At 41.3% G+C, this 24,237-nt stretch overlaps 3 protein-coding genes across 4 annotated transcripts in view; 2 read left to right on the top strand and 1 right to left on the bottom strand.

The window, feature by feature from the left end:
- The window catches only part of oxsr1b (oxidative stress responsive kinase 1b), a 37,008-nt gene extending 27,535 nt beyond the window's left edge, over positions 1 to 9,473 (top strand). The window contains exons 10-18 of one of the 2 annotated variants that reach the window (XM_056434031.1): positions 500 to 565; positions 645 to 767; positions 3,103 to 3,138; positions 5,431 to 5,571; positions 5,704 to 5,759; positions 5,965 to 6,017; positions 6,406 to 6,474; positions 6,706 to 6,767; positions 7,232 to 9,473. In XM_056434031.1, coding sequence (XP_056290006.1) covers positions 500 to 565; positions 645 to 767; positions 3,103 to 3,138; positions 5,431 to 5,571; positions 5,704 to 5,759; positions 5,965 to 6,017; positions 6,406 to 6,474; positions 6,706 to 6,767; positions 7,232 to 7,306 — 681 coding nt within the window. In that variant the 3' untranslated portion in view covers positions 7,307 to 9,473. Of the gene's footprint in view, positions 1 to 499; positions 566 to 644; positions 768 to 972; positions 1,851 to 3,102; positions 3,139 to 5,430; positions 5,572 to 5,703; positions 5,760 to 5,964; positions 6,018 to 6,405; positions 6,475 to 6,705; positions 6,768 to 7,231 lie in introns of those variants that run through there. The other variant, XM_056434032.1, reaches the window with a different exon arrangement.
- A 1,177-nt stretch (positions 9,474 to 10,650) lies between these two features.
- Positions 10,651 to 14,846, top strand: slc22a13b (solute carrier family 22 member 13b). The gene is made up of 10 exons (XM_056434551.1): positions 10,651 to 11,171; positions 11,568 to 11,671; positions 12,182 to 12,336; positions 12,449 to 12,620; positions 12,725 to 12,845; positions 12,939 to 13,033; positions 13,290 to 13,504; positions 13,677 to 13,785; positions 13,912 to 14,106; positions 14,187 to 14,846. Exons 1-10 carry the CDS (start codon positions 10,800 to 10,802, stop codon positions 14,257 to 14,259), a joined length of 1,611 nt encoding a protein of 536 aa, XP_056290526.1. The 5' UTR covers positions 10,651 to 10,799; the 3' UTR covers positions 14,260 to 14,846.
- Positions 14,789 to 22,883, bottom strand: LOC130206640 (xin actin-binding repeat-containing protein 1). Its single transcript, XM_056434694.1, has 7 exons — positions 22,744 to 22,883; positions 22,342 to 22,389; positions 17,197 to 21,974; positions 17,107 to 17,113; positions 16,761 to 16,891; positions 15,427 to 15,616; positions 14,789 to 15,335 (listed from the first exon to the last, which is right to left on the bottom strand). The coding sequence occupies exons 1-6, from the start codon at positions 22,804 to 22,806 to the stop codon at positions 15,442 to 15,444; spliced, it is 5,202 nt and encodes a 1,733-aa protein (XP_056290669.1). The 5' UTR covers positions 22,807 to 22,883; the 3' UTR covers positions 14,789 to 15,335; positions 15,427 to 15,441.
- Between the last annotated feature and the right edge of the window lie 1,354 nt (positions 22,884 to 24,237).

Below are 24,237 nucleotides of genomic sequence, written 5' to 3'. Positions count from 1 at the left end.
TGTGTATATATATGGATGTATGTATATATATGCATACATATATATGTACACTTGATTTATAAAGTACTGAATCAAACCAGGGCTAGTATTTGATTGAATGATCAAAGATAAGCAGCAATTGTTTAAGGTAAGGGTGCATTCATTAAATGCCCCTGAGACTAAATAGGTCTTGAGATGAAATTTAAAACATTTACTGACATGACCATCAGTGGGAGACTTTCATACTCTGACAGCCCGGACGGCTAACGCTTAGTCACCACTGCACTTTAACCACTGTGCAACCGGGGGCCCTTGTTATGATGACCCGAGAGGCTTAGTTGTGAAAGGTTTCAAAAGTAATGAGATGGATTTTGAATCAAATCCTACGTTTGACAGAAAGCCAGTGTAGCGAGTCACTTTATGGGTCGCAGTTACATTTCTGAGCAATACAAGACTTCAGGATACACAGATTTAGAGGATGTTGGAGTAACAGCCATGTGTTTCTTTCCTCTTGTGACAGACCCATGAGTATTTACACGAGAGGTTGCTCCAGAGGGCGCCCACAATAACCGAGAGGTCAAAAAGGGTAAGACGCCAGAGCTTTTGGACACGTTGTGCTCCATTGCTCAGAAGACAAGCTCACTGTGGTGCACGTGTGTGGTCAGGTACGCCGAGTGCCAGGTTCCAGTGGTCGGCTGCATAAAACGGAGGATGGCGAATGGGAATGGAGTGATGATGAGCTGGATGAAGAAAGTGAAGAGGGCAGAGCGGCCGTGGCTGCCTTGCGGGTGAGACGAACCTGCAAGTTGTTTTGCTCCCTCACATGCACTCGGTAACGCCTTCGGTACACGATGGATGTCCTGTCAATCTGATGTTTGAACTGTCACTCATGTCTGTGCAGCAGCATGTGTCTGTCCTTTGTCTCTCCACTGAGTCTCCCGTGTGTGTGTGTGTGTGTGTGTGTGTTCTGTCTGACGGCCGGCCGAGGAGCAGCAGGTGAAGCCTGTTAGTGCCACCAGGCGACAAGTGCGCTTCGCCTACCCACTCGAGCTGCCTACGTCCAGGGTTGTTCACTTGCCACCACAATACAGATGGCGTTCCCCTAACAAGGAAGGACTCTCACTGCACATGCTAGCTAGGGAACACGAGACCGCGATAGAGGGCAGGAAACACCTTGTTGGGTGAAATAACCTTTATTGTTAAGAGTGAAGGCTGGAGGCGTGCTTTCCTAAAGCCTAAATACAGGGACTCATTTACTATAGTTAGGAACTCAGATACTATTGGTATACAGATTCTCAGATACTATAGTTATACAGGGACTCGGATACTATAGTTTACCTTTTGTGTTTTTGATAAACAAGATTTTCAGGCGTATTCTCTTCAGAGGTCCTTGAAGGAATGACATTTCCTCTCACCGGAGTAACTCCGGCACACAGCGAAGCTCTTATCCTTCAGATAGCGTCTTTATCTAGCATTATGTAACTTTACAATAACCTATCAGAATACCCAGCCTTGTGATTACGAGGCTAAGTGTTAAGCGACTGATCTGTCGAAAGGACAGGTTGACGACATAATTTCTACATGAAGCAGAAATCCGTGCGTGCTGTCGATTACACGCGAGTCGGATTTATTCACCTTGTCAGGACCAATTACTCAGATCTCTAAGCACCTTTTTAAACGGCGAGATATTTTGTGTCTCATATGAAGTAACAGAGTTTATGCCCACATAAGTAGATATGCATTACTTTCAATTTATTTCCTAAAACTTGGAAATAAGGAAGATTGTCAGATACCACTGTTGTTAGCTGTTTCACGGTATATGAGTTACTTTGAGGGAGCAGTATTTAATTAATAAAGTGAGAGTTACTTTTCCTGGAAGCCATCTGTATTTCTATTTCTCTGTGAATCACTTTTTATTTATACTGACCAAATCACATGTAATCAATACAAGGCAAATTACTGATCAACCCTGCAAATGATTTTCAATCGGAACACTAATGACCATCAAGGGATTCCAAATGTTTCCATATCGCTTCTGCTTTCCTCTCCTGGCTACTTGATGGCAAACTGAACTATCAATTATTACACCGGCTCTCCTGGATGTTCTATCTCAAAACAAACTAACGCTCATGATTAAAACAAAACCTTTTTGTTTTCATCTCCCAACATGAAACGATGTCTCTTCTGCCCAGAGAGAGAAACGTGTTGTTCGAGCCCGGCTGGGTGTCTGTGTGTTGGAGGTCAACGCGGTCTCTTCTGTAACAGCCCGACATTGTTTGGTGTGAATCCGACAGCAGATTCCTGAGCCGATGTGATTTCTGAAATCAGACCGATGCCACATCACGGCCTCTCAGTCGCGTCAGTTTGCCTTCATTTGGGCCTGCAGGGCTTCTGTCCGACTCTTTGTTCCTTGGAGTTGGTTTAAACTATTTTTTATTTTTTATTTTGCAGATAAACAGTTTGACCCGATAACATCGTGATTTTTCTTTTGATTTTGTTTTCACTTATAACGCTTCTCTGCTTTTAGAAATCTAAAAAGTGCCTATAGGCGGGCTAAATGCAAACGATATTCTATTAAGGTAAATGTCATTTTACGTCAGGATAGATACGGTTACAAAGTAAGTTTTCTGTAAATAAAAAATCAACTCAAGTTATCAGATTAGGACAGGCTGTTTATTTATTAATCCATTAAATAAAATCACAATACTTCTAATCCTGGAAATCCAATATTCCCATAAATCAGCTCTGATTACTGAGTTGGAATATTGCTTGAAATAGCCGAATGCTTCTAGAGATATGTAACGGTTACGGTGTAACTCCCCTAGACACTGTTGACATATTTCTCTCATCTCACTGAATACGCTCATATCGCCCAGCTAGTGAAGTGTAGTGGAAGCATTATTAGCATTTGGGATCTCTGTTTTCCCACTTTAATGACATCATCTAAGAGGATAAACAACCTGGACCGATGAACGAGGAAAGCAAAGGAGTGAGCCGTTTTAATCCGTTTACTCTTGCTTCCTGTGTGTTCTTTGCATCAACGCGTGCTGTGTTTGCTTTGCCTGAAGCTCATCACAGTGATGTCCTCCTCTGAGTGGTCTCTTCTCTTTCTGCTTCCAACAGTCACCAAGAGTAAAAGAGGGATCACAGGATTCAGAGGTGAGTTTCCGGAGTCATTTCGTTCCCTAACAGCGGCCTGAGTCCCATGCTCGGAAAACACCGCGGGCAGCAGCCGCTAAACGGATTCCGTGTCATCAAACTCTGAGAATTCCTGCTAAATATTTTGCCATGACATTATTTATATTTTAGATAACACTTGGATAATCCTTTTATGAGGGAAATGTGCAAGTGATATCAATGATAAACAGTAATAAAAAAAACAGTAAATAATCGACATTTAATATTTTATATTTTATATTTAATTTAATTTTAGTCATTAGTATTGTATTGTGTATGCATATGTTATATATATATACATATTTATTTTATTTTATCTTTTACTTTGTATACTTGTATACATCTATATCTTTCACTTGTATACATCTATATCTTTCTCGTGTGTTTAGTTTATTGATGCTGCTACTGCTACGACAAATTTCCCCTTGGGGATTAATAAAGTATTTATCTATCTATCTATCTATTAACTGAATCTTATATACACAGACAGAATACATTTAATATATCTTAAGCTCCGCTTTCTGTGAGAGAAACAAACTTTGAAGACACCGGCACTTCTCTCCAGCCCTTCGTCCCGTATCCACAACAAGTCGCGGAACATGATAACAACCGGAGATAAGATCCACTTTTAGTGGCCGTAAATTGATGGTGAGAGATTGCCCGGAGCAATTACAATTCAATAGTTAGCCCATTTCCCCAAATTACAAATTTGTCTCTTGTGCTTTTTACAATCACTCTGAACATACCTGCACAACCTCAAAACTGGAACGGACCAGGACCCTTCAAAATAAAAAAGAAAAGAAAAGGAAGGGAGAAAGGAGGGAGGAGGATCCAGATCTAGGATGGACAGATGCAATAGATAAATGTGTAAGATGGAAGGAGTGAACAGTTTTAAATACAAAAGATGAATAATGAATAGTGTATGAATAGTTCATAGTAGGCATATTCATAGATGGAGACCCGATCACGATCCATCAGGCAGATGAGTGGGGAGGAGGAGGGAGGAGAGTCTCAGGACAGTATGGACAGTAGCAGAGCAGAGAGTGCACATCCCAGCGACCCCATCAGGCATCAGGCAGATAGGATCTTCTTATGGTCGATTGACCCCGAGTCATGACCCCAAAGTCAAAGGACTTCGGGGAGAGCAGAGAGAGTGAGTGTGTGAAAATTGAAAATTCATCCAGAAAAAAAAAGAGAGATAGGTACTCAGTGCATCCTAAAGCTCCCCGAGCAGCTATGCAGCTATGGCAGCATATCAAGGGCTGGAGGAGCTGGCAAAGGGCTAAGCCCCCTTACTCCCTAGCTCTGTCAAGGAAGGTCTTAAAGTCTACTTGTGACTGGTGCTGCTGTCCGGACTGGAATTGGAGGTTGAAGCTGGTTCCATAAAAAGAACCAAAGGAACTAACTAATTCTACTTCCATTTTCTTAAGACTAGGAACTACAACTAGTCCCGCCGCATTTGGTAGTAGCTCTCTAGTGGGGCAATATGGTGCGACAAGCTCCTTAAGGGACTAAATTTATTATAGCAGCCTGCTAATAAGAGAGGTTGCAGTAATCCAGTCTCAAGTACGTAACAGCGTGAACCATTTTTCTGCATGTCCCTAAAACGATCAAGCAAGACTTTACAGTGGTGTTGGATGCCAGGGCAATGCCGTCTACAATGTTTTTGTCTTCTTAAGACATTTGAATTTACAGAGTTGTTTTGTCTCCTCTGTTTTTATCGATAAATATAGTTGAGTGTCATCTGAGGTGTTTCCTGATAATATTGCCCAAAAGAAGCATGTATAAGGTAAATAAAGATTAACGTTGTGGGTGGTTAGGCGTCATCGTTTACAAATACAATAAAGGGATTTAAACCAAATTAGTTGCGTGCCTGAAATGCCAATCGACTGCAATTTTCCACAGTGCCCTCGGTGCTGTGGTGTTTCTAATCCTGATGTAGAAAGTCGCACAACTGATTTGCGACCACTTGAGAGCAATTAAGGCAAAAACTTAAGCAGCGTCCCTCCGGATGGGGTCCAAGACACAGGTAGTTGTTCAAGTAGAAACCGCACAGATTGCCGTCTGCAGCGCTCTCGCTCAACACTGGAGCGGTTTGAGAAAGAGTTGTCCCCACCAGCCACTTTGACACCACAACATGGGGTTGTTCATATCTGCAGTGTAGCAGGTCAAATAAAGATTTAGTAGTCGCCTTGGTTTTCGAAAAAGCCAACAACTGCAGTTATTACTTGTATTTACTTTATTTATGTTCAACCTGACATTGCCCCCCACCAGGTTTTCCAGACTCCTGAGCCTTTAAGCAGTCAGTCAGAACCACCTCAGGCTGCGGGCCAGGTCCCACTGCAGCCCGGCAGCACTCACCCCGCTGCCCAGGCTGCGTCCCCCACACCAGGTGCACCCGCTGCTCCCTCACAGGTCGGTCTTGTTCATCGTACTCGCTTGAAATGTGGCTGATCCACTGATTTATCTGATATTACTTCCTTCTGCTAATTTTTTTTTTTTTCAAGCTTTCATTCGATTTAAATGTTTTTATGTGTATTTTGACAGGTGCAAACTGCCTCAGGGGATGTCAAGGCTCCTATTAGTTTGGTATTAAGGTTAAGGTAGGTCTCCCCATTGCTACATATAAATAATTAAACCAGCTCGACGGTGTTTGTTCCATCATTACCACGTGCCCTCCGTTTTATTTGACTGTATAGATTGCATGTTTCAGTTGAATTATAAGTTGTATTTGCTCTTTCAACCAACACATTATAGACGTAACTCCTCTTCTCCTCCATCTTGTCTACCTCTCTTTCATCTCTTCAGAAATTCCAAGAAGGAGCTAAATGACATCCGCTTTGAATTCATGCCAGGGAGAGGTGAGTTAAGTTTGTGTATTAATCAAAACCCGTCCTCTGTTAGCTGGTGTTACCGAGCGGTTTACATAATGTCCTGAGGTTCAGACTTCTTGGCTGCGGATGCCACATGGTCAATCAGTAAAGGAAACTGACAATTTAGACCTTGTGCTTTATCAAACTTATTTTGCTCTTTCAGCTTTCAAACCCAAACCAGCTAACTTCAGTATTTATCAGCGCTGGTTGTTTTTAGTGCAGTCCTCTGTGTGTTTTCTCCAAAATAAACAGCTATTTGTGTAAATGTTAAAGCCACAGTTATGCCCTGTTTATATATATATATATATATATATCATTTTAAATATGCGTTTTTGTCCGCCTGTCACAGTTGGTCTTTTCTGCTCTGACTTTTCAGACACAGCAGATGGCGTGTCCCAGGAGCTGGTGTCAGCAGGCCTGGTGGACGGGAGGGACTTAGTAATAGGTAAGTGATTCAAATATATATATATATATATAAAAATTCAAAGCTATATATATTCCTCTGCCCCGACACACAATTCTATCAATTTCCTCAGAATAATTATTGTGATAAAAAAAAATAAAAAAAACACATTGCAACAATCTCACATTTTCTTACATGTCCCTCTCATCAACAAAGCACACAATATTGTTTTGTTTGTTTTCATTGAGCTGAAACATTGTTTGTTTTTTCCAGTTGCTGCCAATTTGCAGAAGATAGTTGAGCCTCAAGCCAATAAAAATGTCACTTTTAAGCTGGTGAGTGCTCCGCCTTCATCTGTCAGTGATACAAGTGGTTTTGTCATGGACATATTGTGGGGTTGAAGTTTTGCTGAATTTAAATGAGTAGTGATCACTCAGTATTTACCAAATCTTTTTGCTAGAGTAGCAGTGATTGAACTGGAAAAGCCCTGAAAGACCCAGTCTCACCAGTCGAGAGAAGTGGTGGAGAATTTTAAAGTAGAGAAGCTAAAGTAAAATATGTCAGACCGTTCTGAATACAATACACACTATAATAATCATATGTGTCAACACAGCACGTTGTGGTCGCTGCCCCAGTTCTCTCTCTCATCATTTGTGTCATTATTGTTCATTTAAAAAAATAAAACAATGTCAGCACGGATATGTCTCGCGAACGTTGCTGTATCAGATGGCTGCTGGAGTCTCCTTCGCTGCCTTTGTTGCTCACTCCTCCTCCTTCTTCTTCCCTCCTTGTTCCCCAGGCCTCTGGAACTGAGGGATCTGAATTACCAGACGACGTCAAGCTGATGGGCTTCGCTCAGCTCAGCATTAGTTAAACGGTTGTACTACGTGGGACCGTGACTTGCCTAAAAAATGTGAAAATACAAAAAATATGTAGTTAAATTAATTTCTCTTTCTATGGCTGTAAAGAAACCAGTACCTTTGTGTCAGAATTATACAACGCCGCCTCGTTGAATTCAGCTGAAGTATCAGAGCGCACGGTGTAAGAATCACTCAAAACAAAGTTTACAGCTTACATGTAGAAGGATGAAAATATCTACAACGAACAGTTCTCACTTCCCATTCTGGTCTCCTTCATCCTGTTCTTTCTTTTCTCTCTAATATGTGATGCATTTGCACAATCTCAACTCACGCCCTTGAATCTTGATAAGTGTAAAAATGCCTTATATTCATCAGAACTACTGAACGCACGTTTTTGGGGACGTCCCCATATGTTGTCTGAAATGTTCAAATGTGGTTTCTGTTGATGGCGTCAAAGGTTTTACTTGATGTTTGAGAGACGGGAGTTTACTAAGCCAGCTAAAGTTAAAAGTTTCGACACACTTCTGTACTCAGCAAATGTAATGTGAATATACTTCTTCAGAATGAAGTGAACACTCCCAACCGTGGCCATCTTTAAACGATAAGCTTTTATTCGGTATTTCCTGTAATTAAAATGTTTCTCTATCTGTATAAACACAAAGCAACAATGTGGTCGTCTCAGAGGTCATATATTCTATTCTATATGTATTTCTACACTATGACAGCAGCAGGAGGGTGTGTGTAGGATTTACTCAAAATAAACTCCCCTGCCGATCACCCAGTGCAACCATTTGGCCTAATTAAGTATTTGTACATTTTTTTGGGGGCAACAAACAGACATTACAAAAATGTATAAACATTGCCAGTCTCATACTTATAAGTATTGATACAACCAGCGTCATTTGAAAGGAAGGTCTCCTGATGAAGCTGTCTTTAAGTTATTACACGTGCGTAGATTGTCCAGTACTTCAAATTGATATCAACTTCAACAAATTACCTAAATTACCTAAAACATTGATTTCTGTCTTTATTTTTACTATTGTCCAATTTGCCTCCTCTCCTTTTACTCCTGCATCCTGGCCTGAGGTGTTAATTTAATTCTACGGTGACGTCGTCGTAACGTACAAGAAGTTTAACGACAGCGTAAACCATAAGTGTTATGTGAGCAGACGTGTCTGTTTGGAATCAGTTGCTCAACAACAACAAGTGCATTTGTGTTTATGTGAATGAAACACAAGTACTTGGTTCAACCTCTAGTATGTAAATAATAATATTTAGCTTTGATTTGTTTTTCTACTGGGCGTCTCACTCTTGGCCTTCTTTCTGTCCCGATGACACCGCTGTGGGTTGTAGCGCTGCGTGAAGGAACGACACTAATAACACGGCTTAGGATTCATCTTGCGGGACATGCTGTCCAATAACCGCATGACATTTATTTACATCAAAATAAAGTTTCCGGTGTTCACTTTTTGCCTTTTTGAAAAGTTTGAATATATTTTACCGCGATGCAATGCAAAATAAAGAAAAATACATGTTTTGCTTGCAGATCAAAGGTTACAAGGACATCTTTGTATTGTGACTTTAAACATGTTACGTTTTACACTCTAGCCTCGAATCGACGACCTAGTGTTGTTTTAGTTTTTCTGGCATAACGTTACGGTTTTGGTTCAGATTTACAGTGTCTTTAAAAATGGAGATCTTGTTAAGATACATGAAATAAATATATACAGGTTGGCCGACCCTGCGTTCTCCTCAAAGGGGAACAAATACGTCAGAAACCTATGTTACTCTACATTTAAATACTGCAGTATTTGGTGCCATTCTCCTGGTTTCGTCCGCAGCTGACGGTAGACAAGGACTGTGTGGGTGTTTGGGTGTGTGTGTGTGTGTGGCGTAGGTTGAGCCCTGCTCCTCACAGGGTTCATGGCTTTGTTCTCATTCTTTCTTCAACAGTCTCTTCTGTCTGCCTTAAATGTCGTCTTACAAAGCTGTAGCAACTGAAAAGATGACCGGCAACATTTTTTTTGACCAGGCAATAACTCATCAAAGCTGTAATATATTTGAATTTTCCAACCTGTTTTTTTTTTTTCATTCTTTCATTTGGTCGTTTTTGGAGTTCACAGCATGTTTCTCTTGATTATTTCGAATCAATAAAGAATAAGCATATCTGCTTTGGCACTTTTCTGTTTATTCTATTATTTTTTATAAAAATCTGTCTGGTCACAATCCCCAGGTTTCCCCCCCAGCACACTTGTTGTGATGTTTGGCGAGATACTATATCTGTCGCTCTGCTCTGTCGGTCTCGTCCCTCTATCTCCATTGCAACTGATAAAGGAGAGAGAGAGAGACAATCACCCTGATTAACTACAGCTGAGGCCAATTAGGCCTCTTCCTGGCACCTGTTCCCTGAGCCACTCCCACACACCTCCACAGCTGAGTGTAATCACGCCCCAGCCACCACACTGTCATTTTGAGTCAATTGTTCCTGTCAATACTTGTTTGTAAAAATAAATAATACTGGGGGAAACACCAATCACCTTCACTTCAGTCTTTTTCTAAAGTTATATTTTACTAATTTATTCTTATTTTATAGCCATTTCACAGTTTGAACTCTGTCTTTCCTCTGCTGGCCTTCCAGTTTACTGTTCTCACTATCTTTATGACTGTAATCATCCTTTTACAACCAAGAATATAATTTGAATTTTATGCTTGGTAAAGATTAAATGGTTACTGCAGCCATTTAGTAAATCACTTTTTAAAACGTTGAATATATATATATATATATATACTGCCGAGTTAACACATAACTTTTTCTAGCCCTTTCACGGGATCATTACTTCGCAACAAGGAAAATAGTTTTTTAATCGGTGGAGTATAATTTAATAATAATAATTCAAACGTATATAGCGCTTTTCTGGATAAACAAATACGCTTATAAAATGTGGGCTTCAAATGTGGACATGGACCAATATGTGTTGTTGCTGATAAGAAAGAGTGACAGTGAGTATAACTTTATGGAAATATTGTGTTTTTCCTCTTCAGAGTCACCATATTTAAAAGATTCCTGGCCCACATGTTTGTGACCAATCAGAAAGGGAAGCTGGTGGTTTGAAGATTGAGGCCGAATGTCAACCCAACTTAGACTTTGAAAAGCATTGCTGATAAGACTTTAAAAGCCCTTCAATGCACACTTTCTCTGCTGGAGAAAACTACCGATCCTATTGCTGTAAAAGCAGGTGTTTGTACACATCGAGGAACTCTTAAAATTAATAACTGATTAAGATGAGCTGCATAACAGCTGGACTTCAGCCAGAGGGACCCTGACACACGTTTTAATACTATGGTAGTCTGTCTGTTCGCAACTTGAGAGATCATAAAAGCGCTGCGACTGTCAGTTTAAACATTAACTTACGGGACAAGAGTGGAGCTGGCGGTTGGTGGCTGGACGTTGCTGTGAGCCGGTCCCGTCTCTGCTTTTCACTGCTCTTCGAACATCCAGATGCCAATATGAGCAACTTCGGGCAGATCCTGAAGGAGATCGGCGAGTTTGGTTTGTTTCAAAAGCGTTTAGTGGCTGCATTAAGCATCCCCAGCGTGTTTGTAGCTTTTGATGTGATCGGTCAGGTGTTTACGAGCCTGAGCTTCCCACATCACTGTAACACCGACTGGATCTTGGAGCGTGGCCCAAACCTGACAGCCGAGAGACAGAAAAACCTCACCCTCCCTGTGAACACGGCTGGGAACTATGAAAGCTGTCAAATGTTCACACCTGTGGATTTGGGTTTGGAAATAATTGAAGCATATGGGATTAACACTACAACTGGATGCATAAATGGATCGGATTTTGAGGTTCCCAGTGCCTCCAGCCTTGTGACAGAGGTGAGAGACAGCTGTTTATTCACCACTAGAAGAACCCACCTCACTGCACCATTCAATGCGTTTCTTGTGATGTGTGTGAGCATACATTTGTTTAATAAAAAATGAAAAAGATACCATTTTAACTCTAGCAATAGCAGTAATATTGCATAACCTTAGCGGCAGAACAGACTCAAAACACTTTGTTCGGGATACAATTTTCAGATGATGGAATGACCTCCACTGATCTAAATAAAACGCTTTTTTTGTTTTTGACTGCCATTTTCAGTTATAATAATAATAATTCGGACTTCTACAGCGCTTTTCTAAATATTTGTAGTTATTAAACCCTCTGAAATACGGGCTAAGAAAAACAACGCTTCAGTGTCCCGGTCTTCCCCTCTCACCTTCCCGTCACAGTTCAACCTGGTGTGTGACAGAAGCAGCTTGATCGAGGCGTCCCAGTCCATCTTCATGGCCGGGCTGCTGGTCGGAGCGCTGGTTTTGGGGCAGATGGCTGACAGGTGCACATTCCTTCTCACCTATACTTGATAGTTAGGATCCTGAACGGGTTGCTCTTTACTTTTAATTCCACCGAGCATCAAAATAAGTTTTTTATTAAGAAAAGGTGCTAAATTTGAAACTAACAGTTTATGTTCATAGAGTAGCAAACAACTATTAACGATGTAACATATATATAGTGGCAGACGCCATTACCCTCTCATCTAAGATTCTCTATGCTTCTAGATGGCAGCACATGCATGTTAATACATGTGCTGCCACTTTTAATGCCCACCCCCAATCCCCCTTCAAGTTAACACTGTTAGCATCGTTAGCTGCTATGGAGGCAATAACTCAATCATCGATATGCTCTGGATTTCAAATGTAGCACCTTTTTAACAATTCAAGGAAACACTTTTATACATGCAGTCTATCTGTTAAAATGAATAGTATCACTCTGAATTCATAGGGGAAGATTCATATACGTCCTGATTCAAAGCACCGATGTGACGGTTCTTCTCTTCTCTTTGTAGGTTCGGCCGACGCTTTGTGGTCCTGCTTTCACTCCTTCTGCAAATGGTGTTTGGTGTCGGTGCTGCTTTCTCACCCAACATCTATGTCTATATTGTTATCAAATTCCTAAGCGGGATCTCCGTTTCGGGCATCCTTATTAATGGATTTGTGATAGGTATGTACGATTGTCACGACTGAAACTTCGTCTTCAGAGCATTATTGTTACAGCATTACAAATAACTTTTTAGAACTAACTTCTTATACACCATGTTATTATTGCTTTAAAGGTGGAGAGTGGAGTGATGCCTCCAAGTTTGCGTTGTGCACCATTCTCTGCCACTCTTCGTTCCCTCTTGGACTGATCCTGGTGTCTGGCGTCGCCTATCTGATCCCCAACTGGAGGATCCTGCATCTGGTGCTCTTCAGTCCTCTTGTCGTTGTCCTGGGAATCTTTTACTGGTCAGCAGCCTCTAAGACCACATGTATTTAATGTTTTAGATGTGAATCCATTTTTAACTGTATGAGAGAAAGAAAAGTTTATTTAAAACCTATACGTCAATTAGGATTCTTCCAGAGTCGGCTCGCTGGCTCATCACCCAGGGCAGGAAGGAGGAAGCCATAAAGGAGGTCAGGAGGGCTGCCAAGGTGAACAGAAGGAAGGTCCCGGAAGATCTGCTTGACAAGGCGAGCTTCTTAAACCAAAGTCAAATCAAACAGCATAAAGCTCCGAGCGAAATATAGACTAACTCCAACATTTTTTACACCCGCATTGTTTAGCTAGACAATGAGACTACATCCAAAAAAAGAAGCATGCTGGACATCTTCAGGATATCGTATCTGAGAAAACGTGCATTGGTTATGAGCTGCGTGTGGTGAGTATTCATTTCAACCCCGACCTGCTGCCGTGTCTACAGCGATACCTTTGAGCCAGAGACATACTTGCTTTTAACTTCACCTCGGCGTGCGCACGGTGGAGTATTGGTTGTGCACATCCTCCCAAATTAAGTTCTATATGGTGATGAATTCAATTCACGGCGAAGAGTTTTCTACGTGAAAGTGACGCTAAGAAGCAAGTATATCTCGGGCCTTATAGTTGCACTAAATATATCTCTGCCATTCTGTTAATAGGTTTGGAACGAGTCTGGTGTACTATGGACTGAGCCTGAATGTAGGCAATTTTGGTCTGGATATCTACCTCACACAGTGCATCTTTGGCTTAGTAGAGTTCCCTGCACGCCTGGGCTGTTTGCCTCTTATCCAGCGCTTTGGGAGGAGAATATGTCTCGCGGTGCTCCTGCTCTTTGCTGGTGCAGCTTGTCTTGGGATACTTGCTGTTCCAAAAGGTACTTTGTCGTATAATAATTGCAGTCTGCTCTAATCCGCTTGAACACATCATTTACCTGATTCTTGATAACGAGGACAAATCCCATTTTTAAAACAAAAAGACCCAGTGATTCTTGCTACATCCAACTTAAATGCACAAATGTGTTTTTTAATTCACCATTTGTCCATCAGACCTTCCTGTGGTGGTTACCATCATAGCTGTCGTTGGAAAATTTGCCGCCACTGCCAGTTTCTCCATAGTCTATGTTTATACTGCAGAACTATACCCAACCACTCTAAGGTAAGTTAGGTAGTGTCCCAGAGGTAAAACATTAAATCTGTTATTGTGCTCTAGTGGCGGAATACGCCATGTTTGCCATTGGTGCATGCACTGAGGGGCTGACATCTCCATTGTCTATACTGGCAGGCAGAATGGTGTCGGTCTGAACTCCATGTTTGCCCGTGTGGCGGGCATCTTCGCTCCGCTGATCAGGCTGCTGGACGTCTACCATTACACCATCCCCATGCTGATATACGGCATCGTCACCATTGTTGCTGGGGGTTTGAGTTTTCTCCTGCCTGAAACCCTCAATGTTGAACTCCAGGACGAGGCTGAATTCCTGTGAGTTGATGAACACTTTCACAACAGAGTGACTCATACTCAGAGCACTATTTAATAATCTTTTTTGTGATTAATTACAGAAAACCTGAGACTGGCACGAAGATGCAATCATTCAGTATAGAGGAAAAATCAGAAAAGAGCACGAAAATGTAAGGACACAACAGATTACTGGTAACCAATGTTTTGCTGCTGCAAAAGTGATGCACTGTACGATAACTGAGATTTGTATATGCATTAAATGATGCATTGTTTTTGCTAATACATTTATTTGTTTGAGTTTTCTCTTCTGAATTTAATTGTTGAATAATGAACAGTGTTATTCCTTCTGTATGTATTTATATTGCAATAATGTAACGGTAGGTAATTAGGCTTTTTGATATAGTTTAACTATACATCAAGTTACTTTTGTTTATCTATTAGTTGTAGTTCATCTGCGCAACTGTAATGTCTTTGACACTTAATGATTGTGATCATAGGATAACATTGAGCAGCAAAAAGAACAATGTATTTATCGTTGAGTTATTTGGTTGAATTTAAAGCTCCAGCTTAATGATAATGTTGCTCCATGTCTGATGTAACCTTTGTTGCAACTTGAGGTTAAAAATATCTGTTTCAAAATGCAGCATATGTAACATATACTGTACTTGACTGTATTGAGGATAGAAAACCAAAACACACATCATATTGTTTCATCATATTTTATAACTGGACCGTTGTAATAAATTGATTTACACCCACAATGATTGTATTTATTTGTACAGTTCTGAGAAATTCACATGATAAATTTGAATAAGCCAGAATGTGTCCGGTCCACCGTGTCAGTTTATATTGTAGACCACAGTATCCACGTGACGGGTAGAAATGTAACTGATGGAATAAAGTTGATGAGCATTGAGGAAGGACACACACTGACAAATACCACCGATGTGGAACCAACTCAATTATGTTGGTTTTTGATTATTTACTGGAGCCCAGTTAACATCTAATTTACAAACCACTTTGTGTCCAAAAGAAATAATTATACAAAACATTTGTTGTAATAACTGAACAAAAAGAAACAAATCAAGTCTATTCGATACAACTGACGGCATGATTAAGTCATTGTTGCAATCAGGTTGTGGGTTCATGTTTCAACGCCCTCATTCATTACCAGTGTATGAACACACTGTTGGCCATTGCATGGCGCCTCACATACATCTTTACATCGGTTGTCAGTCACCAGCGATCAGCTGAGGACAGAAACGGAACACAGTTTTAATGGAGGGCTGCATCATTAACGAATGATAATGAAGATAATAAGAGTTGCCCGTTGGTACTCACATTGTTCCTCAGTATTTATGCCTCGGACTCGCTCTCATTGCACACCACGCCAGCAGTGTTCCTGAGAAGCCAGCGGTTCTTGTGTTGAGCACGTCCAAAGCCCTCGTCGTAATTCCCTTTTCTTCTGAACAGTTGTTGGTAGTGAAATATGCAGTAGAGTTCTCCATTTAGAGGTGCGTAATTGTACATGCTACAAACAAGCACAATGAGTCAGGTACAGTTTAATGTATGGACTACATTTGCGACTGTTCTGGTACTGAAGTTAGCGGATGTTTGCAGTTGCAGGACCTATGTGGCACATAGGTTTAAAACTTGTTTGATTAATCACGTGTATTTAATTTGGCATTTTATAAATCATCCTTCAAAAGTTGTCATATCTCTTAACCTCTTAGCCAGTCATTCCCAGACATTTTTTTGTCTTGATTTGTACAAGTCACAGAAATAAAAAGTACAGGTGTAACTAACAATATTAATGATGACTCGGTTCCAGCTGTTACAGTACTGCAATGCAGCCATCAACGCTTGTACAACTCACACCTGTGGTTCAAGAGCCAAAATGTCATTTCAACTTTATTTTCATTTGACATTTGTCTCCCGGGTCATGTGGCCCCTCTGTTTGGGAACCAGTGCTCCAAAGAAAGGTTTCAACAATTTTTAGAACGTCCAAGATGAGTTTGACTAAATGTGAAAAAAAATATTGTAGTTATTGCAATACTATCGTTAATGTGAATTATTTTGCCTTGGATAACTCTTGTGAACATCTGATATTGTAACTGCCCTAATACAATATTTCATCAATCAATTATTAATTGAAAGATTTTTTATAATATTTGTAAACCATTGAGTTAATTGTATTTATTGGCTTGAATAGAAGATGAAGTTTCTCATAACTATGTTTGAAAAACTGTGGATGTATTATGTTTTACAACAGTGGATATTTGGAGCCAGCACAAGACAGAGCTAACAGAGTGGGCCTGGGACTTTAAGAGTGTTGCATTATGGGTTGTTTGTAGCCTTAATATTGCTTGGCTTAAACCAGACATTATTTCCCTTCTGTGCTAACGCCATGTTTGTCTTCTTCCATGGAGGAAATACATTCATAGATAAGTGGAAACAACTATCAGAAGACAACACGCATGGAAAGGTGATCTAAAAGATGCAAACAGTGAGAGAAAATATTTCACGTGCTTTGAAAGTAGGCAACTGCTGCCAAAGGCTCTCAGAAAAGAATATGTCGAGTGATTAACTAATTTTGTCACAGACAAGAAATCATATTAGAAATCATTTGATCAATGTTGCAGGTGATTTTCCTGTAAAATATTTCAGAATCTCACCTTAATTTTTTCTTGCACTGTTTACAACAAAAGCAAGTCTGATGAAAAATGTATTTGTCTGCAGTAATTTTTTCCATCGAATAAACCGTCTTGGAACAGGCGGAACACATCTCTCGACACGCCGGTTGAAACTGATGAGAGAAATGAGACCGAGCTGGGTTAAAACCAAAAAGATTTATATTAAGCATCAATATCAACAAACACAAAGCAACAACAGAAACCAATAACACATCTGTAATATCAAATGCAAATTAAAAACAGCTTTAAAGAAAATCCTTAAATATCAATAAGTACATTTGAAACCAATAATAAGAAATAAACAAACAAGCAATCATAACAAACGTACTGTATATCTTCGCAAATAAATTATGGACATAACTATGATAAAATGTATGAGAACATGGTAACAAACTGCACCCGTCAGTGAAGGAGTTACGGGTTCTGATCGATGGGCAGATGAACTTCTGGGAGTTTGATCTTGGGTAAGGTCGCGTCCGACTGACCAGTAACAACCGTGGAGGTTTTGGAAGAATAAAACCGTTTTTCCGAGCTGTCGGTCTTCCCGTAGTTCTCCGTGACTGTTTTGATGCCCATAATACTGTTCCCCTCACGGTCAGTCTGCACCTCCAGCACACTGAGCTCTCTTTTCGGGTTGCAGGAGGATTGTTTTTGACCTCCTTTTCGTGGCTCCCTTTTCCTGTTTTGAGCGGGACTGTTGCACGTCAGGGTTTTAGTGGTCCGGAATTTCTCGTCTGTTTTTGGGCTGTTCTGACATGTCGGGCAGATTGTGTTCTCCGGAGGAAGCAACTCGGATTTGTCGGTCTTTCTCGCGGCCGACTGGATGGAGATGAAGGCGGGAGAAGATGGAGGACTTGCTTGTTGTTTTACAGGTGCTACTTCAAGTCTTGCACTCTGGCTAGCAGGCGGAGCAACACCTCCCTGAGCTTTGAGGCTTCCCTTGGTCTGCAATGATTTAGTTCGGCTTGACCCAATGCTAATTTTGCTAATGCTACAAGAGGGTGCAGTGCCTTGCTCGGTCTCTAGGGACTCTTTGAACAGGCATGATAAACCAGCAATATCTGAGTCCGATTTCAGGGTAGAGACGGAATAAAGAGCCTTCTTTATTGCTTCCTCTATGTCTACAAGTCTGGCTAAAGTCTGTTCTTTTAGATTCATGATTTCCTCACTGGCTCGCTCAAGATCTCCAAAAACATGTGCCATTGAAGACTTGCTTTCAGTGCCGTCTTTCTCGAGTGGCAACCTCTCTTCCTTGTTTTCTACTTTTGCCTTCTTTTGTTTGATTTTGTCTGAGCTGACAACCCAGTCAGGGACGTTCTCGAAGACTCCCTTCAGATACCTGACATCGACTTCACTTGTGTCCTGTTCAATTTCTTCAACTCGACTGAGAATGCTGTGCAGTTCCTCCTTCTTTCGCAAGTTGTCCACAATTTCCATGGCTGCCGTGATGTTCCCTCTCATGATTTCATCCATGTGAACTGACAGCCGCTGTCGGCGTTGGTCCTCTGTCTCTGTTCGTCCTTTCTTTTCCCTCATTTCAACTTTGCTTTCTTGTTTCATTTCTTTCTTGGGCGTGTCTTTGCTGTCAGGAGTTCGTCCACAGGTGTTTGGGTGATTGCCTGATGGACCCGTTAGAGTTTGTTGAGGTTCCTCAACCACATGTTTGTTTGTTTTCTTGTCAAGCTGAGCAATTTTAACTCTTTTTGGCTTTACGGGAGCATTCTTTGATGAAAATGCCTTTTTACCTCCAAATTTCTGACATGCTTCTTGAAAATCGACATGGCTTTCATCTGTGTCCATCATATTGTCTTTGTTGGGGAGGTCCTGGGTGCTTTTCTTTTCTGCTTTGGCATTTAAATCTTCTTGTAACTTAATGTTATTATTATCATTATCACTTTCTAAGACAACGACTGAACCATGGACTTCAATTGATTTCGATTTATGTATAGCTTCATCAAAAAGCGTATTCCTTTGATGATCCACTAAGTCAGGCCCTGAGTCCACACCAGTGTTCATTTTAAACTGGCCTTGCTTCTGTTCATCCTTGCGTGACATTGATGTCATTGGTAATGCTTGAGGAACGGTGTCTTCAGGTCTTATCGAGGTACTTTGGGTTGTCTCTGGATTCTTTGTGTTGGTTGGTTGACTCTCTATTTGTTTGACTTTCAAATGCTCTGGCTTAGGTGGGATGACAGGCTTTGGACCAATAGGTCTTGTGCTTTTCACTGAGACAGCACTTGTAACCGGTTTATTTTGGTTTTCACTTTGACTTGGGGGCTCTACAGCCACGCGTTCTTTGGAGACTTCTTGTCTCAGTGGCGCTTGAGTTGCTTTAGGTTTAATCACAGGACAAAACTCCTCCTTCGTGGGCTTTTGAGCAGACACTGCGTCCACATTTTTAGATCTTTCTTTGTGAGGTTTGGACCCATTTCTGTAAATCATAGCTGCTCTGAAGTCTCCTTTACTGACGTTGATGTTGGATTTCTCTAGGGAATCCAACGCTGCTTGAAGTTTACCCTGAAAAACAACTTCCTCATTCTTTTGCTCTGCAGCGGTGGTTTCTGGACGACATACCACCGTAACTTGAAAGGGGAGTTCCTGGACCACATCTGAGCCTTTTTGACCCATTTTGCTGCACGTCTCAGTAGTTTTTACTGCTTCAGAATGAGTGCCTCTACAGCTTGTCTCTGTATTCTCATGTTGGTGGTCTGATTTATGTTCTGAGGTGATGTTGAAGGTTGATGGGAGTTCATCCCACGTTGGCTCAGTGAACGGGTCCTTTCTTTGGTCGTAATTATTTTTAAATAGTTCCGCTTCTGTTTGTTTGACATCTGTTGTAACCGAGACAACAGGCTCTTGAATAAGGAATTCATGTTTTTCTTGTGGGTGTTTCAAAGATGTGGCCTCAATTGTGGCCTGTTGGAGGCAATGTATTGCAGTGTGGAGGTTATATATCTCGTCATTGTCATGTACCACCTCAACTAATTCAGCTTGGTGCACCCTGCCATTGTCCTGTGTCTTACGATGCAGATATGGTCCCTGTGGTGCTTCTTCCGGTGTTTTGCCACCACAGCTATTCTTTACTTGGCCATGAATGCATTCTGTAAGAGAGGACTGGCTATTTCCAAGTGGCATATTTTGACCTGTGAATGCACAATGAATAGTGGCAAGTTGGGCACAGTTTTCACATACATTTTGCTTTGGTTGGGTTGGTCTTTGATCTCCAGAGAAAATGTTCCTCAGTCTCTTAACATCCACTGGGACCCATTCTGAATTCTCCTCTGCTTGATCGCCGCTCGGTTCATGATGAAGCTCTATTCCTTGTCCAATCACATTTGGGTTTGTAGGGAGTTCTTGTTCTTGTTCTGTTGGTTCAGCCTGAAGAGTTTTCAAATACTCCAAATCTCCCTTTTCAATACAACTCCTGAACAGTTTAACATTCCCTTTGACTGTGATTTCAGGCCGTGTGGATTCATGGCAAGTTTGTTCTTTAGGAGTTTCTAGAAGGCAGCTTATGGTTGATTTAATGACCCCCTTTCTTAGTTCTTTATTGTCTATGGTACTCACATCACCTCTTTCTGGCTCTGGTTCATCATACTCTGCAACTTGTGGAGGATAATAACTTCTCACATCTTGCTCATCATAGTAATTGTAGAGGGAGTAAACAATGACTTCAGGACATCTGTCCACATCCTCTTGGATAACTACTCCTTTCCGCAGAGAGTTATCTTGATTGAGAATATCCTCAACAACCTGAACCACATTGGCAGTTTTAAACTCTGTGTCTTGGTTGGTAGGGAAGTGACGCTGGTGTATGAGTACATTAACTACTGTGGCCTCCATACTTCCTTTACTACCCTCCCTAAGGTACGTGATCTGAGGCTTTAGGTTTTCCCGTGGTAGCAACTGGAGGATGAAGTTTTGTGCACCACCTTCAGCCACCTCATCGTATTGTATCTGGGGCCCACTCTCTGACAGAGTGAATTTGGCTTTTTTGGCTATCATTGTTTCATTTACCTCAATGATTGATCCATCTGAGTGTATGGCATTGCCACGATAAAGGGAATTCAGTATTTCCTTGATGTTCTCCACCATCGTCTCAATGTCATCCTTGCTCTGATGCCCAATTTTGTCAAATGGCATTGATTCAAACAAGTGGGTTCTGTTCTTGACGTTAGTGATCACAGAGTCCTGAGCTTCCCCACTCTCTCCTGCTGGGCTTTGTAATTGTGATGTATTCATAAAGCAATGCTCTCTTTCAATGTTTGATGGAATAAATGGGTTGTTTTGGAAAAGCGCTGCACTTGTTTCGATTTTTTCTTGATCAAGATTGCTCGTAGGCTCACCCTCCAAGACTGTTTCCCCAGGAGTAACATCTTCCCTCACTGAAAACTCATGGTCAGTGCCTTGACCAACGATATGAACACAAGGGCCCGGTTTATTGAGCTGATTTGTCAAATCCAGACTTTTGGGACATGCATTGCTTTGGTTTTTACTGTGTGAATTATATTTGCTACACATTTCAATCTCCTCTTTTCGTTTTTGAACTGCCCCTGTCTCCTCCCCGGAAATAGAAACGTTCCCCTGGAACTTATTATCTGGACTTAGTGTGGATGTGTCCACAGTTTGACTCTCAAATATCTTTTTGGTAGCCTGAATATCTATTCTTGTCACTTCCTCATCACACTCTCTTTTAGGATCTGGACTAGACCCAAGCCTTTTGTCATCCTCCATGATCCCTTCATCACTTTCACCACATGGCTTCTCTTCATGCTCCTCAAACACAACAGATGTTCTCGTGACATCGTCTCTTTCTGCCTTTCCCATCACCTTGTGCATCATGGGGGTGGAAGGAGATATTTTGTTACTCAGGGCACAGTTCTCGAATATCAAGCATCTTGAAAGGACCTCTCCCTCATATCCGGTTTCGCCAGCTGTCAGCCAAGCCTCCGAGCTCAAAACCTCAGCAAGCTCCTCATCCACAACGTCATCTAACATCTTCAGCTCTGGGTGAGTGTGCTTCAGGAGCCTTCTCAGCTCACTTTTATGCCGCTGTTGGTGGAGCTTTTCTTTGGAAAGTTGGAATGGCATGGGCTGTGGGGAACGTGTCTCAGAGATGCCTTCTGGTCTTGGCTGATGACTGCCTGGAGGAGGTGCAGGGAGGCCGTCTTTCCTTTGTTGTGATTCTTCGGCCATCTTAGAAGAGCACATTAACATTCTCATCATTGAGTCCTTTGTCACAGGTATGAGTTCTCCAGTGGTAATCATGCGCAGGACTGTGCAGACATGCTGACAGCAATGAGGGATACCTTCCAGGTCATGCCAGTCGACTTGCTTGCCACATGCCAGGCGTCAGTCGGTTAGCCGCGCTCCAGAGCAACCAGCAAACACAACCACGATGATAAATGAAATGTAATTTTGAGTGGAAGACGTCCAATATCAGTTTCTTGCGACTTTCAGAAAGAGCAAGCATTTGGTTCCTTGAGCTATTTAACAGTGTGGAAGATGTTATTATGACAATGCAAATCCAATGCACACTGACATGCCAAGTGTCTGGTTTTACCTTGGTTAGTTTGATTCTTCTCCCAGATTCAGAGGGCTGACCTTGGGCCTGGGACGGAAACAAGGATCATTTCAGGTCAGGTTTAGCTGACATACTTGATGTTGCTCGTAATCATTGTATGATACATTTTAGTATTACATTGTATGTTGTATAACACTGTAAAACATGATAATCTGCAGTGTGTAGCTATGAATCTACTTTATTACAAGTTGTTAAATACTCATTTCTGATTGGTCTTCATGCTAAAAAAAAGGATCATTTGAAATAGGTAAGTACTGATACCAATGCAATACCTGGGCTTTGGCAGATATAGAGTGTGTTTTATTCATTAGCTGTATGCCTCACTGTGTGGAAGTCACTGTGATCATTCGTTTAAATAAAATGAGTCGGGCAGATGTTTACCGGTTTTGAAAGGCTGCGTGTTGAATCCTGAGGTACGGCCTTCGACAGATAGAGAGCGGACATAGCTTTGACCGAGACAGACAGTTTCTCCTTGGTTTGGTTGAAGGAGCTGTCTCGGAAATCTGCAATTGACCTCCTCTTTACATCTGCAGACACATCAGACACAGCCGTACACATCAATACAATGTATTTAATACACAGTATAGCACTTTAGGTATGAACCTAATCAGAGCTTTCGGAGATCCATGTTGACAATTGTTTTCAAGTGTTTGCTGTAATGGAAACGGGCCCTCACATTCTGCATGTGTAATTTGTGGTTAAAGGCAAAAGTAATCATAATTTTGTCTCATTTTGTTTACTCATTCATAAAAACCGTTAAACAGGCATCTGGTGTCAAAATACAGTGCTTTTTTCCAGAAACTAACTATACATCGTATGCAATTTAACAAGATTCAACACGTGACTAATTTTCATAAATTACTTTTATGTTTGCATCCATGCCACGACAGTGTGTGTAAATAGTTCTCACACTTTCATAGCTGATATGCAACAGCTGGCATGTGGTCGAGTTATAAATGTCCCACTTGTGATGGAGAGGACAGATACCTGACTCCACTGACACAAATACTGAGAGTTAAACGGACAGGCAGGCAAGTCACCACAGCAACAGTTGACTAAGCATAGAAGACCAGAGTAAACACAAATATGTCTTAAAATTATTTGTAGAAATACAAATATTCCTTCTTCACAAGCAGCTGTCAATCAGGAGCACATGGCAAAACAGACACTGTCACATATTAAGGGAGAACTTTTTGGAAAAGTTTGGCTGCAACATTTAGATCAACCTCTAAAGTCTCAACCCCTGATATTACAAGATTTACATAGCTGTGAAAAATCATGGGTATTGTATATATATATATATGTACACATACATATATATATATATATATATATATTGGAGTACACAAGTTTTCAAGAGCATGTACAAGCCATTTATCATGCGGGTAAGATGATTTCTACCCAGCATACGCTGATCATTTTCTATTTGACCCATTCGATCAGAATCCAAACGTCTACTCACAGAAAATGAACAGCTCCTCGCTCCTTCTGACCTGAATGTCTTCTTATTTCCTCTCAATCTTTGTGACTGTTAGGTCTGATTTCCTGTTCGTCTCAGTCTGGTAATGGAGCCTCCGGCGCTCTCCGTCTCTCCCTCGCTCTGCCTCATTCCTGCCCCACTGACGCTGACCCTTTCACCCTTATAGCTTGCTGGTTATTTTTGTCCTGTTCTCAATTGGTCTTCTACGCCCACACAGGTTGAGTCAATCACTGCTTGTTGCGTAGTCACTGTGCTGATATTCATCTCCATTTCACCTCTTCCCTTTCATTCATACCATCCACAGCTTTGACCTGAGTCACAGGACTCAGTGACGGCTCTCCGGGAAATGTTTACTAGAGGAGTTGGCATCTTGTTCGGGTCTTCTCAGTTGATTT

Source organism: Pseudoliparis swirei, chromosome 16 (genome assembly GCF_029220125.1).
Source record: "Pseudoliparis swirei isolate HS2019 ecotype Mariana Trench chromosome 16, NWPU_hadal_v1, whole genome shotgun sequence".
Lineage (NCBI taxonomy): Eukaryota > Metazoa > Chordata > Actinopteri > Perciformes > Liparidae > Pseudoliparis > Pseudoliparis swirei.
Note: the sequence above shows the minus strand (reverse complement) of the source record. Positions and strands in the feature narration are given on the sequence as shown.

Coding starts and splice junctions, on each gene's coding strand:
- LOC130206640 (XM_056434694.1), bottom strand. CDS start 22,806: ATGTCCGCTCTCTATCTGTCGAAGGCCGTACCTCAGGATTCAACACGC. Junction 22,390..22,743: donor CACGCAGCCTTTCAAAACCG/GTAAACATCTGC, acceptor TTTCCGTCCCAG/GCCCAAGGTCAGCCCTCTGA. Junction 21,975..22,341: donor GAAGAATCAAACTAACCAAG/GTAAAACCAGAC, acceptor TGCTCTTCTAAG/ATGGCCGAAGAATCACAACA.
- slc22a13b (XM_056434551.1), top strand. CDS start 10,800: ATGAGCAACTTCGGGCAGATCCTGAAGGAGATCGGCGAGTTTGGTTTG. Junction 12,621..12,724: donor GTCCTGGGAATCTTTTACTG/GTCAGCAGCCTC, acceptor TACGTCAATTAG/GATTCTTCCAGAGTCGGCTC. Junction 14,107..14,186: donor CAGGACGAGGCTGAATTCCT/GTGAGTTGATGA, acceptor GATTAATTACAG/AAAACCTGAGACTGGCACGA.